This window comes from Ursus arctos, unplaced genomic scaffold (assembly GCF_023065955.2).
Source record: "Ursus arctos isolate Adak ecotype North America unplaced genomic scaffold, UrsArc2.0 scaffold_18, whole genome shotgun sequence".
Lineage (NCBI taxonomy): Eukaryota > Metazoa > Chordata > Mammalia > Carnivora > Ursidae > Ursus > Ursus arctos.
Window position 1 is genome coordinate 52,866,834 of NW_026622852.1, and position 14,226 is coordinate 52,881,059.

A 14,226-nucleotide genomic window follows, 5' to 3' on the forward strand; every position below is an offset into this window, starting at 1 on the left:
TGCGCAAGCGGGGTTCTCTGCGGGTGGGAGTGGGAGCAAAGCCTTCTGCCGAAGAGGGAGTGCTGCTGCCTCCAAGTAGGAGGCCTTGAGGCCCAGGCGGGGCTCCCTCTTGTAAGGGGAGCACGTACCATTTGCCTCCTTCCTGGGGGTTTTCTGAAGAGTGAGGAGCCCGTGTAGGAAAAGCACCTCGAACTCCCCTGGCAGAAGTAAGCCCAGAGGGGTGCGTCCTCCAGGCCCCAAGTTCCCACCCTGCTGCTTGGGCACAATCCTCAGAGTTAGGCGCCTCCCACCTAGCATCTTATTCCAGATTTCGGAGGACATCTCTCCCGCTTTCCTCACTCCCACGTGATGTTCCTATGGCTCAGTTCTGGGAGGTGACACAGCTTTCTGTCTTGATCCGTTGTCACATCATGGAGAAGGAGGAGGGCTGCCAGCTGCGGCTCAGATTCCAACCCAAAGGAGAGAACCAAGCAGGGTGACCCAGGAAAGCTTAGGGGCAAAAGTAACTTTGCGCCACACAGGTGCAGTGTGACAGGGGCTCTCCGATGCGGGTCCTTGTTCAAAGGCACCCGGACTCTGCTTCCCGAGATTGAGTCATCAAATTTGAGGAGGGACTGGGGAATGTTTTCAGCCTCCCCGTGTAGGAATCACTGCACTGAGCTACTGATGAGTTGAAATGACAGGATGGGGTCGTTTGGGCTGGGACGCTGTCAGTAGGCTGCATTCCTTGGCTTCAACGAGAGGGCAGTGTGGGAACCTGAAACTTTAGTCTAAAATTACTCCTGTTTTATTTAAAAAAATGTTTTTCAAATCACAATTGTCGAGCCTGCTGTTCTTTCACTGCCTGGTAACAAACTTTAAAAGAGATCTCTGTTCTGTAAGGCACTAAAACTGAAATCCATTGTGAGAGGGGATGCTCCGTCAAGCTTGGTGGCTTCGGGGATCTGTAAAAAAGAGGTGAGTCGATGATACTCTTAAGTTCATCTGTGAATGTCCTTTTTTGTCAGTGACGTTATCGTAATTCTTCGACAGAGATTTGTGGGACAGGAGGGAGACGGGCTTGGCTGTTGCAGGGTCCCCAGGGAAAGTCCCAGAGGAAGTTGAGTAGCATTTAGGGAGAGCCCCCAGTTTCCGGAGTATGCATGTGCTTTTGCGTGCTGAAGCGGAGCAAGCTTCGGGAGCAGCCCCGGTCAGGCAGGCGGGCCGAGCAGGGCTCCTCAAGCCGCGTGTGCTGCAGATCGCCTGTATGGACGTCCCAACCAGATGCACGTTCTGATTCTACGGCTCTGTGGAGGAGTCACGGTGGTGCATTTCTGACAAGTTCTCGTGGGGTGCCTGGACACACACCACAAAGCTCGAGGGCTGTGTTTCTCAAGCTTTTGTGTGTATGACAATCACCCCTTTTGAATTTCTGATTCAGTAGGTCTGGGGTGAGCCCTGAGAATCAGCATTTCTAACGAGTTCCCGGGCGATACTGATGCCATTGGTCAGAGGACCACAGCTGAGAAACCACTGCTTCATTCAGTTACCCCAGAAATTATGTGGCCTATGTATCTACTTCTCGTTCCCACTTTCCTTGGGAAAAAAAAACTAGGTGGTAATCAGGAAGAGGAACAATAAACTGGTTGCATAGGAACTTACTATTTGCATGATTTTGTATCGTAAAACAAATCTCTATGTCCCTGATGATGTCTGTGTTCCAAATACGTGAAAGTTAGTTAAAAGGAACAAACCCACAGACAGTGCGTCGCTAGAGAAGTGTCCGTTATAAAAGCAAAAGAATTACAAATGCATTTACTCTAGTGATAAAGGTATAAATGCTTTGTATCTGACTTACGGAACCTATACACTTCAAAGTCTGGTTTCAGGGAAATGATGAGCTCAAAATACAACTGATGCTAGAAAACCACAACCAATTTAGACCAGACTGATGGCAAAGCATCTTTTCCAAAGGTTGCATAAATTCCCACTATCGGCTCGTTCGTGTGAATGGTAGAATTCACAGTGTTGCCAAAAGCTCTATAAATGCCAAATTCTAGCAGGATTTAGTAACCTTCTTGATAAGAAGTTCTTAGGCATACATAAAAATGAAAGTCTGTGGAAATGTAACTTGTTCACCAGTGAAGAGCAAAGAAAGAACTTCCATTTTTTCTATCCGTTCAGAACCTACTATTGGGCCACAGGCCTTCCTTGGAGAAACACTGACCTAGAGGCCCCCACGGACTTCCACGCAGCTGCCTCCGCAGAGGCCAGAGTCCCACATGCTGCTCCCAAGAGTGTTTTATTTCCAAAGAAAAGGCTTTGTCAACCTCCTAGGCATCCGTCAGTTCATGCGCTGTGTTAACATTCTCAGAGGCTCCAGCAAGGAGTCCTACACTTAGGCCACATCTTTGCCCTGCAGAGTCTGCACCAAGCTGCTCACATGGCAGAAGGGAGTCCAATGCAGTGGCAAAGGTCATCAGTCCTCAGAGTGGAGCCTCTGTGAGACCAGGTCTGAGTTTCTATAGCTGACACTTCCTACGTGATGTCCTCAGGTGACCTGGAGTCCCCGGCCCCTAGAGAACCCAGGAAAGCAGCGGACACCCCCCCAAACACACAAGCCCATAAAAATGTACAGGTGGCACTTGTACACAACATTTTGAATACAATTTCAGGGCTTCACACCCCTCCTGAAGCTCTCTATGGATCCTCTAGGACCCTCAGATCTTCTGGGTTAAGAACCTGTATTCTGCATAAGTGTTCTAAATTCAGAGAACATTTTGTTATGAAAAGTCGGTTTTTATGTCTTGGTGTTACCTAATGCTCAGATGTCTGTGTCTCTCTCCCAGTTGGCATTTATAGTGGTTTTGCTTCTTGATATCCTCCCACTATAAGTCACAAAGTCGGAATTTCCAGACATCATCTTAGGGAAATGCCATTCCAATTAATGGCCTGCACTTGTGTAGCCCTTTCCAGGTTGTAAAATGTCTTCAAATTCTTTTTGTGATCTTTCCAGAAGGGCCTGAGCCTCATCTTAGCGATTAGAAGATTTCTTTTGAGGCTTGTGAGTTTCTTAAAGGGACAGCACACATTTCTAAGAGAGCAGTAATACACACAGTATTTACCCTCATCCCAGATGACACCAGGGAAGGTGACCTCATAGCCACCCCTTCTACTTTCAGTAGGCAAACATGGACTCACTCACCCAGTGCACACACACACACACCCATGTGCATACACACTCATGTGCACACAGGGTCTTGTACCACCCCCAGGGAGCACGTCTGATTGAGAGTAAAGGTACAAATGTAAAACTTTGACTTGTCCCTGAGAATTCCAAAAACGTCTTTGTCCTTTGAGGCCAAGGCTACTGGCTCCAGGCATCCCACGCAGCTCGCAGCTCGGGGGCAGCCGTAAGGGAGGGCTAACCCTGATTCCGGAACCAACCGTAAGACGAAGGGGAAGAGTTCAGGTGGTATGAATACATCGTGCGGGGAGCATGAGTAGGTTTCAGGCAGCACCTTCCATATTCTTACAAACATGTTATTTTTTTCTCTAAGATTTTGTAGCCTTAAGTGAGTCAATAAGCATTTTTATGTTAAGGCTGTATCAACTTCTTGCATTGTGCATGACTTAATGATTTTACTGACTCAGCAACACAAATCTGACTTTTTTGGAGAGCTACGTGGGTCTTCCTTTGGTGATGAGTTCATGTGAAGTCTGTAAAAAATAGGCAGCAACTGGTCCAACTTCAGATATTAAGGAAAAATGTTTGCTTAGAAGACATTACTAATGCTTTGTTGTCTCCAGGGAAGATTATTACATATGGAGACAGGTCATGGTGCCAGAAACGTGTGACTTCCCTCTTTTCCTACTGCATATGTATTTGAAAGGAGACTTTTCTTCCTAAGAAAGGTAACTGAGGGGCTCCTGGCTGGCTCAGTTGGTGGAATGCGCAACTCTCGATCTTGGTGTCATGAGTTCGTGCCCCATGTTGGGTGTAAAGATTACTTAAAAATAAAATGAAAGATAGGAAAGGAAAGGAAAGGAAAGGAAAGGAAAGGAAAGGAAAGGAGGAAGGAAGGAAGGAAGGAAGGAAGGAAGGAAGGAAGGAAGGAAGGAAGGAAGGAAGGGAAAGAAAGAAAAGAGAAAGAAGAGAAAAAAGAAAAGAAAAAAGAAACTGAGTGCAGGCCCCTTTAGCTTCCTGAGTTGCGGTCGCCAGTGGCGTTCTGTACATTTCCATCCTAGGGCCTCGGGGTGTTCCTTCTGGCGCACTTACTTCCCCATGCTTTTGTTGCCTTGCAGCCTTGGGAGCCCCAGTGTTTCTGCAGTAATTTCCCTCATGAAGCCGTGTGTGCGGATCCCTGGGGTCAGGCCCTGCTGGTTTCCACTGATGCTGGCGTCTTGCTTGTGGATGGTTAGTGAGTAGCTGCTCCTTCAAATGTCTTCGTTCGTGTAACTGGTGGGACTTCTAAGATGAGTGACAGCCCGTCAGCTCTCTAAATAAATGTGTCCTCAGCAGTGAGGTTAGCAGAGTTTCCCTTCCTTACAAAATTAACCCCTTCTTTTCAGGACAAGCAGAGGGAGTATTTTCTGAACGAGCAAGCCGGAGGGTGAGTCGTGCCTGACAGGTTCATGCCTTCCCCAAATCCGATTAGTCCGTGGACGTCAAATGACCCGCACAGAGAAACTCCGTTTTGGCCAATACTTATCATGATTCTAACATTTTACCTTAAATCAACAAGGACACCCTTGTTATTTGGAGCTCCTATCTCAGGGATATGCCCCCCCCCTTTTTTTTAAGACTTCTGATTCAGAAAGTATTTGGTGTCCAAAACAAATAATAAGAATCTTAGATAACCCGGTTTTGTTGCATATAAAAAGAGAAGGATTTGATGGGAGGACAGATTTCAACTTAATATAAAGTCACACTTTTTGACAATCAGTGTGCCTGGGGAGGTGGTCTGTTCCCTGTCACCGCAGATGAGCCAGCAGTGGGACATGCCCTTGGCAAGAATGCTGTTGGGAGACTTCCCCTTCAGATGGGGATTTCATTTAGACTCAGGACTATGTGGTCCCTTCCAGGAGGAGGCCCCTTTGGATTTTTCCAGACTCCTGATGAATGATAAAGGGTCTAAACACTGGTAGCAAGTCGTCTCCTGGGGCTTCAGAGGGAGGCGTAGGCATAGAGACAGTGTCTTCCACAGACACATTCTCTACGGCACAGACGCAGGCTGCCCAGTCTCGGTTACCATACTGATGTTTTATGAAATTCCTAAACTCCACCACTGAGAGTGACATAATGGCCTAAAACTGTGACATCGTCCCATCCTTGGCCACAACCTTCACTTCCTCTTCCAACCCGGTCAGTGTGTTTCCTAATTGCCTGCGATGCGTCGGGCCCTTGGGAAGTGGAAGTAGGTAGCTTCTGTGGGGAAACAAGAAAGGCGGACCAGGCTTATAATGGACTTATTTCTGACTTCATCTGTTACTTTTGATGTATGTTTCCATCGTGTGTCCATAACATAATTATTTAAATGTATGTATATTTATATATATACACACACATATATAATTGTATATATAACCTATTTATTTACTAAAAGGCAGATAATCTAAAATTTACAAGTTGAGAATTTAAATTAAATAATTTTAGAAACCACAGAACAATTAGAGAATCTTTGTGATCTTGAAGAAAACTGAACCTCTGTGAGCTTCAGATTTCTCTGAAGGGGGTGCAGTTTTTTAAGCGGCTGAAAACTAGTTTACAATAATGAAAACAGACAAAATAAACAAAATGGGAATGATGAGCATAACTCCAGGAAGGGATTGTAGAGATTATGAGTACCCATGCTCAGTGCTTAGGTCAGTGTCTGGCACACAGTAGTAACTTAGTAAACAACAGTTACTATATTTAGGATATCCCTGTGAATGCGCTAGAAAGGTAACAAAGTCCACAGATTTTTGCCAAAATGTAACCAAATAAAATAATTTATTTAAAAATAAAACTTTAGACTTTAGACCTTTAGTCTCATCTCTTCATTTTATGGATGAAGAAACGAAAGAAATGATGTGTCTTGCCCAAGATCACACAGCTGGTTAGTGGCCCATCTGAATCTGGAACCCAGAGGTGATTCCTAATCCAGCACTCTGGTCACTAAACCAACTACATTTTATTAAAATCAAATTAAACCCTACCCGTATTATTGTCTTTACCTTAACACAGGGTTCAAAAAAATACAGTCCTGGGAAAATAATTATGAGAAATGTTTTGAACGAAAGGAAGTTATATTCTAGCTGTTTGTTCTTTTTAGGAACGAGAAAATATGCTTTATAATGGCTCTTTGTAGGGCTTGTCTAAACAACAACACAATTCTATTTGCGTTGCTTCTGTTTTTTTTAAATGTAAAATCCAAACCAAGATTACCAAGTCCCCTTCTGAAGTTTTCATATTTATGGATCTAAAATTTAATGGAAGTGTTAAATACAAGGATTCCCGTGATGTGCCAGGAAATTCTTTTCTTCCAACTTGAGGGAAGTCGTCTAACACAGGTGGTAGCCATGTACAACCCCACGAGCTTGGATTTACTTCTCAGATTATTGTTTTCTTTCCCTGGGTTTGCAGCTCTGCTACCCTATCTGCTTGTGTAAGAAGAGAATAACCCTTAGGGCTTTCTTTGTATTCCTCATTGTGCTTTGAAGCCAGAATGCTCTTATTATTTCTTTGTTTACCTTTTTCTTGTTGATACTTAATCACATTATGAATCGTTTCCATGAGTGACCGGGTTCCACTGTATCCCATTAGCATCTGCCTAATTTCATTCGACCTACCCCCTTGAGAGTCTGCTTCTGTCAAGGTCATTATTAAAACTCAAGATCCTTTGTATTCTAAGTGTAGCAAAAGCTACTTTGAAGGGAGACTAAGTGCGGATGGAAGATGCCATGAGCATTTGTTTTGGGTTTGCATAGAAAAGCCAGCTCTAAAAGATCACTGCTTCATAAAGAGATTACAAGAAGGAAAACACTGCTACGAAGGAGTCATTAAAGTCACGTGTCACTTCCTCAGATCCTTGCTTCCTCCCCCTTCCTGTGCCGCATGTAAACCCGTTCAGCCACCTGAGAAAGATTTGATGGAGAATAAATGCTAATTTATTCTGTACACAGGGGGCTGCTACACAGTAGCCCTCTGTCTTAAATGTCAAACGAAGCGCTTTTGTTGTTTATGAATATTCCTTACGGTTGTACGGTGGCCCCATCCATCCACGGGGGTGCGGTGCTGCTTTTAGGCTAAGAGTCCAGGCTTCGTCCCCACACGGACCTGGGTTCCACATGTTCAAGACGTGACGCTGGACAAGTTATTAGCACCTCTGAGCCTGAGGTCCTCGTCTGTTAAATGGGAGTATCAGAAGTTCCTACGTAAGAGGGTCATTGGGGCATTTCAGTTAATAACACGTGAAATGCTTAGCTCTGAGGCCTGGCATGCAGGATATCTTCCGTGTATGTTAGCTGCTGTTCACAAAATGAAATAACAGGGCGCCTGGGTGGCTCAGTCGGTTAAGCGTCTGCCTTCGGCTCAAGGCGTGATCCCGGCGTTATGGGATTGAGCCCCACATCAGGCTCCTCCGCTATGAGCCTGCTTCTCCCTCTCCCACTCCCCCTGCTTGTGTTCCCTCTCTCGCTGGCTGTCTCTATCTCTGTCGAATAAACAAAGAAATCTTAAAAAAAAAAAATGAAATAACCATAGTTATATAGTCAGGTACGACGATGGGTGTTGGCGTGATCATCCCATGTTTTGAAAATTCAGGTCTCCCCCCAACAGAAGCACAAAGCCTGAGAATCAGTTACGCTGATGGAGGCCTGGGGTAGAGGAGGGAGAGTGGTTTGATGGGCTAGCATAGAATTTACATTTGCAGCAATAAACGTAGGGCAGCTAGAGCAAAGCCCTCTGTCTAACAAAAGCTTAGCAGGCTCTGTGCTCCCACAAATCCAGAGCCTTCACAGGCCTGCAAGGAGCAGGAGAGCCCTCCCCTGTGAAGCAGTTATCAACCCTGTCCAGACAATGAAAGCTCTGCTCTCACCATCCAGGGAGGAATGAACCAACCAGACAGATTTCTAGAAGAGCCAAGACCCTCAGGGCCCCATGCACCTAAATTGTAGCCAAAGAAACAAAATCAGACTCACAACAGAGCACTTGAAGACCGAAATGTCAGACAAACACCGATACAGAATACGCCACTTATCCAGCCTGAAATGTCTACACCATCCCAGGACCTCTTTGCCTTGCGATGATTCTATGTCAAGCTCAGAACAGACCCTTTGCTTATGAAAGAGCCTTAATATTTCTTTTGGCCCTCTCTGTCCTGGGGACCCCCAGGAACAAGGTATTTTCTAGCAATTTAAATGCCCAATAAGTAAACTCAACAACAAATCCTACATATATCATTGCCGTGTCTTCCGTCATCCATCTACCTGACCTTTTTCTGAATGTTTTCATTACAATTAGCTTTTCCTGTTATTTGGGCAACTTAGTCTACATTTCTCTTATTTTTGTCTGAAAAGGAGATTTCATATTCCTCTGTGGAGAGATACTGAAAATGTAGAGGTAAACTCTTGTTGATACGGATCCAGGCATGGAATAGGGTGTGTTTCTATTTGTTTCAAATACAAAAGGAAATTTTAATTTTGCTTTCTGGAGAGATACACAAAATAATCTAAGAAGTGATGTAATTTCAAAGATTACATAAAAATAAGAAAATACTTAAGAGAAGTGACTGAGCTTTTTTTTTTCCTTTTTTTTTTAACTTGCCGTTCCACCGTTTGGTACACCGCCAGTAAAAGCTGGGTTGGAGAGATGATGCGTTTTCTTTGATGAATACTGAAGAAAAGAATATGGTTTCTAGGCCCTGCTGCTCTGCTTCCAATAGAGAGGAAGGAATGTCAGTCCTTCTCCGTGGGCTGAGAGAATAGTGTTTGACCTTACGAACGCTCTAGAAGCTGACGTTCTTTGCCTGGAGAGAACTGGGGTCCAGGACCACTCACAGGCACGTTTTATAGCGTGGGCTGGGTTCAGTTCTGGGAACCATGTCTCCTCTTCCAGATGACCTTCCATCAGTGCCCGTGTTTGACAAAACCCTGCCGGTGAAGCAGATGCATGTGCTCGAGACTCTGGACCTTCTGATCCTCAGAGCAGACAAAGGTGATACTCCCCTTCCCGGTGGTGTCCTCTGGGAGTGGGGGAAGCAGGTAGCCTTCTGTGGCCGACCGCAAGGATCACGGTGGTCTGACCGCATGGGTCATGCCAGCTACTGCCTTGTGGGTGGTCTGTGCTCAGGGTCCCCAGGGGGCCCTTTGTTCTCTGAGGGGGGTCGGTGAGGGAGAAGGGTGGGGGGCACAGCCTTCATTGCACTGTTGGGTGGAGGCAGTGTGGGGTTTCTTCCCAGTTCTAGAACACCTCAACTCCTAGTTCTGTAGCAGTTGCTTTCCTGCACAATCCGCTCTTCCGGTCTTCCCGGCCATCTCCTCCTGCACCTTCTTTATCTCACCAGGGAAAGATGCCCGCCTCTTTGTCTTCAGGCTCAGCTCTGTGCACAAGGCCATCGAGGGCAAACAGGCCGTGAAGAGCAAGTGTGACTGCAGGGACAACAAGCTGGAGAAAACAAAAGGTGACCGCCGTCTTCGTATTTTGGTGGTTTCTGTTCAATTCTTTTTTTTCCTCAGACTGCCCAGATTTCACTGGAAATAAAAATGCGTGGGAATTTGATTTTATTGGTTTGGTTTTTACTCGGAAACATCACCAAGATAGCATCACTGTTCCCCTGAGAGAAGCCTGAGAGGTAGCCCAACATGTGGAGAGCTAGAGGAGAGTCTAGGCCTGGCGTGACGAGGCTTGAAGGTAAGTTGAGTTCTGTTCACAAATCTGCGAAGAGAGACTTGTAGCCTCTGGTTCCTGGAGCTCCGCGCACCTGTCACTTTAATTCATATGGTGTCATGGGTGTGAAGCTAAGACCACAAACTCTAGAATACAGGGAATAGGACTTCCTTAATTTTCCTGAAACTCAGCCTAACTTGTATTTCACATCTCCGTTTGCCTGGTGGCCGCAACGTTCTCAGGCACTCCCCTGGGTTATGCTTAATTTCCAGGGTCCTTAGGTGTTGCCACACTGTCGAGGCCTGGGCGCTTCCAGGCCCCTGTCACGTGTTCAGCATCGTTTCTGTCTCTCCGCAGGCTGCCACCTGTATGCCATTAACACTCACCACAGCAGAGAGCTGAGGATAGTCGTCGCCATCCGGAACAAACTGCTCCTGATCACGAGGAAACCCAAGCCGGGCGGGGTGGCCGGCATCTCCCTGCTGTCTCCCCTGGCGGAGTCCCCTGTGGAGGAATTCCAGTACATCCGGGTAGGTCCGCTCTTCAGATCCCTTCTCTCCTGGCCAAGGTGTCGGGAGGCGGACTCTCTCATTCCACCCGGGGTCAGTCACCCACTGGGGTTGTCTCGCAGGTCAGTACCCAGCGGGTGGGGGGGGGGGGGACCCCCGCCTGCTGCTCTGGTTTCCCCAGAGGACTGAGGCTTCGGGGCTTTTCCACTCCGTCCAGCTCATTCATGCCAGGGGACACCTACTGGGGCCGATCCCAGTACTAGGGATAGAGCCATGAGCAGTCTCCCTTCTCATGGAGATGACCTTCTAGTTGCCGGAAGACGTAAAGGAGGAACTAATTCTCTTGAGGGAGGAGAGGACAAGGAGTAGGGAGGGGGGGATCTGTTCTGGAAAGGATGCCCCAGAAGCCCTCTCTGAAAAGGTTGCCTTTGAGCAGAGATCCAAGAGAAATATGGGAGGAGGTGAGGAGGATATCTGGGGAAAGGGGACTCCAGGCAGAAGGAGCAGCCAGTTAAGGACCCAAGGCCCTGTTCGAGGCACAGTCAAGAGGCCACAGTGGCCAGAGCCGAGGGAGCAAGGCAGGGAGGTCAGAGAGCCCTGAAGGCCGTTGCTAGGATTTGGGCTTCAACTCTGAGTGAGAAGGGGCAGCCACTGGGAGGTTTTGAAAAGATCTTTCTGGCTTCTGGACAGAGAAGAGCATGGGGGTGAGGGGCACGAGCGGAAAGAAGGAGACCGCTAAGAGGCTAACGCAGGATCCTAGCAACAGATGACGGTGGCTTTGGTGGCTGGAGAGGCGAAGAAGCTGCCCTGCCTGCCCGAGCCAGTAGGATTGGCAGATCCAGTAAGGGTGGGACCTTGTGCGAGAAGCCTCCTTGCGGTCCCTTTCCTGCTCTTACCATCTCTTACCTTCTTAAAAACTTCGGTACCTTAGGTGTGAACCGTGTCAAACATTGGCTCCCAGGGCAGACTTCACCTGTAGGTGAGCTGAGCAATTATTTTTGCCAGGGTTAAAGCCTCCTGAATTGTGCATATCAATTTCTGCCGATAGTCAGTTTAGGGGGACAGAACCGCCATCACAGTGACGTTGAAACAAGTTAAAGTCTTGCTCTAATTAGGCGTGAGTCTTACTACAGTAATTAGCATCTCAATGATGGTTTATGTAGAGCGTGTGCCTCCACATGGCGGAGCAGCTCTGCAGTCAGATTTCCTGCGCTCCAGGCTTGGCTGCACCCACATAAACTACGCGAATGTAGGCAAGTCATGTGACCTTTGAGCCTCAGTCTTCCCATCTGTAAAATAGAATCATAGCCTTGCTTATTTGACAAGGTCGTTCTGAGGATCGAGTGAGAACAGCACCTGGCACTGTGTTAAGTGCTCAACAAGGTTAGAAGTTACTCTTATTATCAAATCACAGTACAGGGCCGGACTCTCTGAGGGCTGATACGGACCAGACCGTTGAATTGGTTTTGCCAGGTGTGGGTTTTGAGGACAGGTTGTGGGAGGGGGGAGTCTGGCACAATCCCTGCCCCTCTTTCCCTGTCCCCACCTTCCCTGCCGGCAAAGGGCTCTGTAGAACCTGGGGGTGGAACCCGCTACTGGATGGGGGGTGTGAGGGGGAGGGTGGTTGATATGAAAATGGCTGCTCCGTGTCCTGACCCCTTCTCCCATGTCATCATCAATCACACAGGAGATCTGTCTGTCCGACTCTCCTGCGGTGATGACCTTAGTAGATGGGCCAACCGAGGAGAGTGACAATCTCATCTGTGTGGCTTACCGACACCAGTTCGACGTGGTGAATGAGAGCACGGGGGAGGCCTTCCGGCTGCACCACGTGGAGGCCAACAGGGTGAGTTGACAGGTGGAGGGCAAGTGGGAAGCAGAGAAGACCAGGAGTGCGTCTTCTAACCTCGCGAGGTCGCGATAAGGATTTCTTTAAAATCACGTGCAGTTGACCACAGCGGTGTTCTGTGATACGCTGTTCAGGCTGCACCCCGTGAAGTCACCTCCTGGTAGGTCAGAATGGTTCAGTCTAATTGAATTGCCCCATTGCCCTGCTTAGCTTTTCCAGATCTCCCTCTGCCATTCCATCCTTCCTCGTAAAGGAGAGGCGAAGGGTCGAAAAGCTCAACCTGAGTAACTAAAGAAATGAGAATATTTGTTTGGTCATTCACTCCGGAAGGGCCTTATCCTCTCTGTGGCCACAGCTTGGGGCCTGGGTGGCTGGGGTGGGTTCAGCCCCTGGGTCCATTCCCGAAGAGGCCCCCTAGGAAAGGAGGAAGGGACGGGACACCACGAGAAGAGAGAAAGAGTGTCTCCCTCTAGCCAAGCTGTGCGGAGTGCAGGGATGTCCAGGGATTTGGAAGAGATCCAGGGCCCACCTGCAGCTGTATTCGAATGCTAAAGATGCCTGGGTGGGGTATGAGCATCAGTGCCCCTGGGGTGCGGGTGGCGGGGCAGTGAGCGCTCACCAGCCTGAGACCTGGTGACCTGTCTGTCCCTGGAGCTGCACCATGCCGACACAGCAGATGGGAGAGTTCCGTGGCCATTTACCACTGGGAAGCAGGGCCCAATAACACTGGGGCCACTTGAGGTTTGCATAGTGGGGAGCCAGCACCCCGGCTTGGCCACCAAGGACACTGCAGAACAGGGGTGTGGCCCCCACGGAGAACATAGTTCCTGGTGAGGACTTCCAAACCTACAGACTTGCTCCAGTCCTGTCCAGCTAGGTCCAAGAGACTGCAGAATTCCTTCTGATAATGCTTTACAAGAAATAAAAAATACAGCTTCTATTAGGGCACACCCTACCTAAATAGTCATTAAAAAATTGCTCATTACTGTATTAAGACTTAATACCAAATGAGAGTAAGATTTTAAGAAATAAAAATCAGAAAAAGAAAAATCTAGATATGGTTAGACCTTGTCTTCCACAGTTACCGATCACAGGTCATCTGTCGTTTCTCATATATGTGTATATTTGGTGACACCCACACTCGTCTGCTACTGGAGTCATCTGAGGGGCTTTAAAAGCTGCTGCTGCCCGTGTCCCACCCCCAGAGATTTTGCTGGTCTTGGGTGTGGATAGGGGCTTCGGAATGTTTTGAATGATCGTCAGGTGATTCTTACGTTCAGACGAGTCTGGGAACCGCCGGTGGTGCATTGCTTCTCAGCCCTGGCTTTACCTTCCTGAAAGCTTTAAAAAGATGAGTGCTCTGACCCCGCCCCGGATCAGTTAAATCAGAATTTCTGGGTGTGTGGGGGTCAATATGCTGTAAGTCTTGCCAGCTGATGCAGACATAGACCTAGTAGAACGAGTCTGCCCTGAACCTCTTCCTAATTTAAAGCCGGAAGGACTGCCCCTCCATCCCAGCAACTGGGAACCCATAACCTCTTCCAGCTTCTGAGGAGGAAGGGCCCGATTTGGCTTTAAAAGTTCTTGCCCTTCTTGGGGGCACCTGGCCGGCTCAGTCAGAAGAGCATATGGCTCTTGATCTTGGGGTTATAAGTTCAAGCCCCACACTGGGTGTAGAGATTACTTTAAAATAAAAGCTTTAAAAAAAAGTTCTTGCCCTTCCTACTTTTCAAAACCGTGTGACCACCCAAAAGAGGTAGAAAAATCATGGCTCCGCAGGTCTTTGTTCAATCAGTCCCTTCCCTGGCAACTAGTTTCCTAAGACTTCGCATGCTTTTTCTGCTGATTGTTATTATTTACTTATATTTAATACCCTAATTTATTAGAGTGTTTATGGATTTTTTTTTTCCTCATAAGACTCAGAAGGCCCAGGAAAAAATCAGATTAAAGGTGGTTTTCTTGGGTGACTCCTTTGTTTTGGTTTTCTGAAAGTTCTTGAATATGCTTTTTAAAACTAAGTC

General features: G+C 47.5%; 1 protein-coding gene across 2 annotated transcripts in view; it reads left to right on the top strand.

Moving 5' to 3' along the window:
* The window catches only part of GARNL3 (GTPase activating Rap/RanGAP domain like 3), a 141,814-nt gene that overhangs the window by 107,327 nt on the left and 20,261 nt on the right, over positions 1–14,226 (top strand). For both annotated transcript variants that reach the window (XM_026513997.4, XM_044389619.3), the window contains exons 18-23: positions 883–957; positions 4,285–4,396; positions 9,077–9,175; positions 9,525–9,641; positions 10,205–10,377; positions 12,044–12,202. In XM_026513997.4, the coding sequence (XP_026369782.1) occupies positions 883–957; positions 4,285–4,396; positions 9,077–9,175; positions 9,525–9,641; positions 10,205–10,377; positions 12,044–12,202 (735 nt within the window). The remainder of the gene's footprint in view (positions 1–882; positions 958–4,284; positions 4,397–9,076; positions 9,176–9,524; positions 9,642–10,204; positions 10,378–12,043; positions 12,203–14,226) is intronic.